The sequence below is a fragment of the Medicago truncatula genome, chromosome 4 (assembly GCF_003473485.1).
Source record: "Medicago truncatula cultivar Jemalong A17 chromosome 4, MtrunA17r5.0-ANR, whole genome shotgun sequence".
NCBI classification, from domain to species: Eukaryota; Viridiplantae; Streptophyta; class Magnoliopsida; order Fabales; family Fabaceae; genus Medicago; species Medicago truncatula.
This window is the reverse complement of record NC_053045.1, coordinates 49,098,515-49,106,628: the sequence shown is the minus strand read 5'-3', so window position 1 is coordinate 49,106,628 and position 8,114 is coordinate 49,098,515. Positions and strand designations below refer to the sequence as shown.

The 8,114-nt window shown below is 34.3% G+C and overlaps 1 protein-coding gene across 1 annotated transcript; it reads left to right on the top strand.

Annotated features, from left to right (window-relative positions):
• Nucleotides 1–414: 414 nt before the first annotated feature.
• LOC25493588 ((S)-ureidoglycine aminohydrolase) lies at nucleotides 415–7,215 on the top strand. The gene is made up of 13 exons (XM_013602128.3): nucleotides 415–575; nucleotides 660–791; nucleotides 1,998–2,085; nucleotides 2,167–2,243; nucleotides 2,963–3,002; nucleotides 3,146–3,212; nucleotides 4,235–4,320; nucleotides 4,573–4,654; nucleotides 5,165–5,221; nucleotides 5,342–5,380; nucleotides 5,471–5,541; nucleotides 6,711–6,764; nucleotides 6,920–7,215. The coding sequence occupies exons 1-13, from the start codon at nucleotides 542–544 to the stop codon at nucleotides 6,987–6,989; spliced, it is 897 nt and encodes a 298-aa protein (XP_013457582.1). The 5' UTR covers nucleotides 415–541; the 3' UTR covers nucleotides 6,990–7,215.
• The last annotated feature ends 899 nt before the right edge of the window (nucleotides 7,216–8,114 follow it).

Sequence of the window (8,114 nt, the reverse complement as noted above, 5' to 3'; positions counted from 1 at the left end):
GATATATAAATTAAGGGTGTTGCTAACCAGTGCCCTAAAGACAATGGTTAAACATTCTATTAATAAAAATGTTGTCTTAGAAATACAAGTATTTACTTTTTTCTTAGCAATAATTACACCACTTTTCGATGTAAACTAACTTATTTTAGTACTTAACCAAGTTGCTTGGGCTCCAGTGACAAGGAGCTCCTTCCAAGGACGTATCCGGGAAATACCGAGTTCGATTTCCAGAGGGAACAACACTTGGCCAGTGTACATGCTTCTATGCATGAGCCGAATTAGTCGCCCACCTTTGATGGATCGGAAATTGGAGCGAAAGCAAAAAAAAAAAAAAAAGACTTATTTTAGTACTTTAACCAAGACATGGATAAATAAATTATGAATTCTTTCTCCAACGAATAGAGACTAGTAGCCAGATATACATTCATGACCACGTCCAAAACGATTTTTATTGTTTGGCCTATAGTATTTTGCTAAGGCATGCGAATTGAAACATTTCCGTGACACGAGTCATCGTCACTATCCAGTGTCCACTCTCAAAATGCGGACTATCTTTCTCCTTCTCCTCATTTCCGGTACTATCTCTTCTCCACCTTCGTTGCTAACCCAAGCTATGTATCGTTGAAAGCTTCATTTATGTTTTTTTTCTTTCTCTTCAGGGTTGTTTAGGTATTCATTGGCCCAAGAAGAAGGGTTTTGCTCTGCACCTTCTGTGCTTAGCAAAGAATCAAAATCGAAGCCTCTTTATTCCAAAATTTATGACTCCACTCTATCTCCTCTTAACCTTCAAAGTAAGTGTAACATTTTGTTTCACCGATTGTATTATTTTCATATATGAATCAAATGGTTAATGAAGATAGAAGTAAACAATTACTACCGAATAATCGTTGGTTATTTCATTGCAACTAAGGTGGAATGGAGATAATCAAAGTATCAAACTAATCTCGACTTGCTAATTTTTTGGATAAACAACTTAATTAAGCACTTATAACATAAGCGTTTATCATTTAAGTTCTTACTTATAACAAAATATTAAATAAAGCCAAACTGTTTCATTAGTTATCTCGGAGAGCCTGTGGAAATAAACTGAAAATAGCTTATACACATGTCATAAACCTTTTCCGAGTTCTCCCAAACCGAGTCTCACATGTGGTTATGACAGTAGATTAATCCAAATAACCTTTATGTACTAGATTCGTCGATATAACTTGCTCAATTAAGCACTTTTTATCTATAAATTTTTTAAATGTTTGTTTGTCTGGGAATGTTATAATTTTTTATCCATTTTATTATAAAAACTGACTCTACCAACTTGATTAAGCTCGTCAAGTAAGCTGCTTTTGCAGTCAAATGGCATTCCTACTTTGCAGTTTAATTCAAAGTTCATTTTCGTACCTGACCATTTTAACCACACCAAATGAATGTGTTATATGCACCTAAACACTAGAATCTGAGTACAATATCTACGAGCTAATGGCTTAATTTGCAATTCTAATTAGTCTTGTCAACATTACAATAAAAGGGAGTTTTATGTTTGTTTTCATGATAGAGGAGGGAGTCTTCTAGTAAATATGAAATACATTATAGTTGTAAACTAGTTATGCACATATAGCTAGACGAAGGTGTTAAAAAACATATATAACTGGACATTTCCTAGTAGGCTTGTGAGATTGGTGAAACTCAAGAAGTTAATGCCATCTTCTATGGTTGATTCTTTGCCACTCCCTAGATAAAGTTGTGAACTTCACAATTACTATAAGATTGTTATTTTTGGTTACTGAAAGAATTGAACCAAGTGGTGAAACGTGACACCCAACTACCAAGCGTTATTATTTGGATACTTGCTTGAGATCTGATCTTTGTTTTATTTGTTAACTATATCAAAATATCTTTTGGATCTTATGGTCTTGTTATTGTTGAGTCTCGATTTATTTTCTAAAACAAAAATATTTGGTTAAATTGTATTGAACTGACTTTAATGTGGTTTTGTTTGTCAGATTTGCCTGGATTCACACGCAGTGTCTATAAGAGAGATCATGCTTTGATATCACCAGAAAGTCATGTTTATGGCCCATTGCCTGATTGGTAACTCTTGAATATCCTCATTTCGTTTTGGTTAAGGTGTTTAATCCTCTTCCTGTGTGGTAACTATATTGGCTTTGGCAGGATCAATACATCGGGGGCATTTTTAATATCACCTGAAATGGGCTCACACTTTATAATGTACCTAGCAAAGCTGAAAGGTTTGATTATGTTTCACTACACAGAATATATTATATTTATTTTGTGATGAAACTTTGTTTCGGCAAGGTGGAGTTCCAAACCGTGTATATTTGCTAAATACTAACTTTGCAATGTCATTTTCTGCTCACGTCATATACCATACAATGATTGATAATATTTATGAGGCTTCTTTCCTTCCTTGAATATGTTAAGCATATGTAAAAGACTCTGCAACACATTAGATCAAATATTATGGAAAGTTTTGAGCGCTTAGAAAGACAGTTGAAGAAAAATATGTTGTAAATGGAATAGTGAATGTCAGAAAATCAGGTTTCATCATTCACAGTCACTTCTACTTGTCTCATAAACGACATTTCTTTTAACTGCACTATAGCAAACTATCTTTCTTGCATGATTTGTGCGTCACATCTGGTGCTTTGTTTATTTAACTGTCTTGTAACCACTCTCCTGTCTGGTAACATAATTTCATTGTATTTTTGCTCTATTTCTGTTGTTGTTTGGCTATATCTTATCTGCTTCTCTTTTTAGAGATCGTAGTAATATCGGGTTACAATTGTCATTATATCCTCCAACCACACCTTCACACTTTCCCTTAACTTGCATTTGTTGACATTTCATCTGTGACTCTTAATCTTTTAATGTACTGTGCAATTTAAAGTTTGTAACTGCAACTGGTTTAGTTGGTATGCTACTGATTTCTGCTTTACCACTTTTGCAGAAAATTCAAGATCAGGACTTCCCCTGCATGATGTAGAGAGGTTTTGAACTAGTTCCTTCATCTTTTCAATTTCTGAGTTCTACTGCTCCCAGTTCCATTTCCATGATGCTCCAAACCATTGACAATTTGACATCATTTCTAGCTCATGCATGTTTGATATATTTATAAGATTGTTCTGTGCAGATTCATCTTTGTGCTCCACGGTGCTGTCACAGTCACCAGTGCTCATGGTGAGAGCCATATACTGAAGGTGATAAGTTTATGATTGTTATGCATATGAAGCGATCCTGTCAGTCTGATACTAGTTTTGGGGACTTTTATAATTAGTTTTCTAATAATTATATGTATATGTATGTATATATCATTTCCTCTCACTATTGTTTATAAACTTATACTCGTGGAAGAAGTGCAGTATTAATTAATTAGTTTCAGGAAAAATGCATAACATTTTTATCACTGTAACACTGTTTCAGATAATTTGGTTACACTCTGATCTAGCTCATTATTTGAATCCCATAAGTAGGTCTGTTTCTCATAAAGCACTACACTGGATAATGACCATGATGTCAGTATTGAGGTCAAACATAGCACGGACCAGCTACTGGTCTCTATCCCTGGAAAGTCCATGATCTGTGGATTATTGGAATTTGGAACCATTGATGGAACACCAGGAACAATAACTGGTGTAAGATATTATTAAAAATCAATAAACGTAGATCCTAATCTCTCATAATGGAAACCAGAGACTCGGCTCTTCAGAGAAAAAATGTACTTTTCTGTCTTTAACAACCCAAAAATTTACTAGCCTCAATCTACTCCCATCCATACAACACACTGCATGACCTAATCTACTTGCCAACTTAGCATCGGAATTCGGAACTACTTCTGCAGTTCTCCCCCCTTACACCTTTCTTTTTCTTACGAATACAACCCTTCCAGATCCATGCCGAATAGCTGTTCATGCTTTGTTCAACCTCACTTCTTACATCAAGTTCATTATCCAGCGCTCTAACAACTTCAAAAATGTGTTTTATTATTTAGGGTACAAAGTCCCGTGTCATTTGCATTGGGTTTAAATTCAAGATACATACATGCAATGTTTTATTTTTATATAAGAAAAAGAATATAAGAATCAACAGCGTGTGATGTGGCTTTAAAGTTATACTTATTTAATTCATGTTTATATCATTCAAGGTACATGCATGCGATGTTTTATTTTTATACATGCATGCAAGGCTAAAAGAATTTTTTACGCCATGTTATCAATTCCAGGTTGATTCATATGCTTATTTTCCTCCAAATTTCGAACATTCAATTGAATCCGACGCACCTGCTATTATTGTGGTATTTGAACGAAGGTTTGTACTTTGTACCTCCACCCTTTTATGATTTATAAAAAATGCATCATCCGCATGACCTGACCATTCATCAGAATGAGAAATCATGTAGTTAATTTTATTGAAAATGCATTGGTGAACCCATTTCACATTTGAAGATTCTTTGACAAGTAGTCACAATAAAACTTTGTAGAACGTTCAAGGGTTGAGTATATTTTGTTGCATTAATTCAAATTGCCGGCAGTCACATGAGTAATGTAAATAACCTGTCAGGTATGCTCATCTGTCAAATCATGTCACAGAGCCACTAGTTAATTCGACGGATAAACAACCACTCCTTGAAACTCCAGGGGAGGTACGTTGTTCCCATATTCTGGAAGGCATTGTGCTTTATTTCTTCTTTTTTGTTTAAATTCAACAATTATATTTTTTCAATATATGATGATAGTTAATCGAAAAATTAATGCCCCACTATTATCAGTGTTAATGTCATTGACTGAAGCAATTCTTAAATGGTTTGGGTTCAGGTCACTATCATTAATCTGAGAGTTCGTATTTAACTACTCTGAAAATGTTAATGTTAGGATTTTCTGGAAGTATCTTACTCAACGATTTATATATCTTATTCAAGATAATCTGACAGTTCATGTTTATAATTGGCACAAGTCAAGCCACTCTACGATAGGCTTTAGATTATTCACTTGTGATTAGAATGCCCCATTTTTGAGGCGTATACTCAATAACCAAGTCTTGGAGTTTTGTTTAAGTCTCTCCCTCCTCCCCTCCTATTGGTAAGCTAGATTGCAATTTTATGCCTGAATAATTTGTAGACACAGTTTTAATTCCTTTCCGTATGCATCATCAGATTTTTGAACTGCGAAAGCTACTTCCAATGTCTTTGGCATACGACTTCAATATACATGTAAGCCCAAATCTCTCATGTACTCAAGGTCCTACTTTGTCAAAGTCCGTCTAATCTTTCTAATATTATCATGGTTTCGGTCAGTTGTAGTTAAATTTAACTGATGTACCATGCTTGCAGATAATGGATTTTCAGCCTGGAGAGTTTCTTAACGTTAAGGTATTCATATATGAGTCTACGAGACAGTTAGTTTGTTAATTTTTTTACTTTAAAGGCCTTTTTAATTTTTTTACGTCGTGGCTTTTGCAGGAGGTCCATTATAACCAGCATGGTTTGTTGCTATTGGAAGGAGAAGGCATTTATCGTTTGGGTGATAGTTGGTAAGAGTTTAAACCTGACCTTACAAAAAAATACTGGCCTGAGTGTTGCAGAGAATCCAAAATAGTGACATTCTTTGGTTCCAATAAATATTCTGTTGAATATTTTGAATTTACTTTTATTAATTATTAAAATATAAATGAAATATATAGTATTAAATATTTAATGTTACTGTACTTGTTATTTATTTATGTTGGGCTTATTGTGAACGGACCATGATGGGGTTGGACCATTCTTATTAGTCAGCCCATTTGAGAGGTCCCTGCCTGCCTCCACTGATGAGTATATAATCTAACTATCCCATTAGGTTAGAAACACTAAAAACAGAAGAACGCTCTATCAGTAAGGCGGCAGAAGCATCTCTCAAAACCTAATTCTTTCATTCTCTCTCAAGTCTCTTTCAAGTCTCTATGGATTCTTCAACTATTCAAGGTACACGGTTATGGTATTAATTAATATGCTATATTTTCATATCTATGATTTTGGTCCTCTGTTCAATATTTATCAATTGGTATGAACTTGAAAGAGACGTGAGATAGAGACTTGAGAGAATTAGGTTTTGAGAGATGCTTCTGCCGCCTTATTGATGGAGCGTTCTTCTGTTTTTAGTGTGTCTAACCTAATGGGATAGTTAGGTTATATACTCATCAGTGGAGGCAGGGACCTCTCAAATGGGCTGACTAATAAGAACGGTCCAACCTATTACGGTTCGTTCACAATAAGCCAAATATAAATAACAAGTACAATAATATTTAATACTATATATTTCATTTATATTTTAATAATTAATAAAAGTAAATCCAAAATACATTGAAAGAGAATTTTTAGTTTGCCCTACGCGGAAGTGATGCGACTGATATATACAAAATCTAACATGTCTATATAATATCTTGAGCTTTTGGGTTGAATATTAGATTTGGGACGTATATTGACTAGTAATAGTGTTAGGCGCATTGAACTTGCCTGGTCAAGTATGAATGTTTGCGCATCTTGGTTGAGAGAACTAGACGTTCTCTTTGTTAAAACCACAGCTAGTATGTAAGTCTATATGCAGGTCTCTGGCTAATATTTCAGGTAACTTCAAGGACGCGTTTACCTAATGAGTATTGGTATCAAAGAATCATCTCTTTTTTTAATTGTTTTTTTGTTGTTGTGATTTTTATGTGAATAGGTACCCGGTTCAGGCTGGTGATGTCATTTGGATGGCGCCATTCGTCCCACAATGGTAAGCTACGTCAAACTACATTGTTCCCTCCTCCTTCAGTTCCCCTTTAATTTGAGCATACAAGGCTAAAATCACATTCTTAATTATGTTACATTACATGTTACTTCCATATCATCTTGCAACAAACGGACTAATACATGTGGTGCTGTCTGCAGGTATGCTGCACTGGGGAAAACTCCGACACGGTATCTTCTGTACAAAGACGTGAACAGAAGCCCATTATAATTGTGATTTTGATTGATGTTAGATAAATGTCACGAATGATATTAGCCACCACCTTATTTAATAATTTAAATAAAAGAAGACTTGTTGCTGTATATATTTATTAGCTCTCGTATGGTTAGGTCATATCATACCAACACTAATGCATTGAATCTCATCATATGGTTAATTTCAGTATTTGTTAACTTAATTCCATTTATGTATTGAACAAATACCATTGAATTGCCTTTGGCTTTGAACCTTTGATTTTCAACACCAAGCTGAGTTTTGAAATTATCCAGAAAAAGTATAGAAATCATGAATCAATTCTCTCAACATGTTTAAGGTATATGTCGATTTTTAGCACATATTTTTTGTGCGAAAGTCTCCCAATCTTGAATCTTGAAGTACATACGTTTCAAGTTTAATTACTTGGTGTCAAAATCAACTTTCAGTGAAAATAACAACGTTGTGATAAGATCAAATCATAAACTACTCAACCATACAAGTTTTAATATTATGTCATTAACCATTATTTTAAAAATTTACACACTTTTGAAAGCATCTCTGCCAGTAAGGTAATAATTAAATTAATCAGGAATTCCATTTAAAAGTTTCCAAGAGATTCTAGTTATACACAACCTTTTACTTTAGGGTGCGAGTTGTTTGATACCGCTGAACAAAAATATTTCCTTTCCAAAGAAAGTCTACATTTAGCTTGCTGGTATCAATGTTTTTAAAAACCAGACTGAATCGGTTGGTTCAACCGATTGAACAAAGAACTATCCAACTTGCTTGTAGGTTTGATTGTTTGAATCTTGAGTTGCTGCTCAATAGAGGGATTCATTAAACCATTGCCTCTTTTCTTAGGGTTAATTATGTCTGTGAAGATTATTGGTAGTTTGATTATGTACAGCTCTGAATGCATTACGAAGCATTACTAGGTTGAAAAGAGACAATTGGGAAACATTAGGGAGACAATGTAAGGGTGAAGAAACTGTAGGAAAAACCAGCTTCTTCATGTAGCTTATAGTCAAAGTTACAGTTATCTAAAAAGCAGAGGTTGTGAAGGCAGTGATGTAAAATCCTCATTATTATTATTTAGGATCGTGTTTTATAAAGCTCAAGACTCCAAGAGCACCTTAATAC

Coding starts and splice junctions, on each gene's coding strand:
- LOC25493588 (XM_013602128.3), top strand. CDS start 542: ATGCGGACTATCTTTCTCCTTCTCCTCATTTCCG. Junction 792..1,997: donor ATCTCCTCTTAACCTTCAAA/GTAAGTGTAACA, acceptor TTTGTTTGTCAG/ATTTGCCTGGATTCACACGC. Junction 3,003..3,145: donor CCCCTGCATGATGTAGAGAG/GTTTTGAACTAG, acceptor TGTTCTGTGCAG/ATTCATCTTTGTGCTCCACG.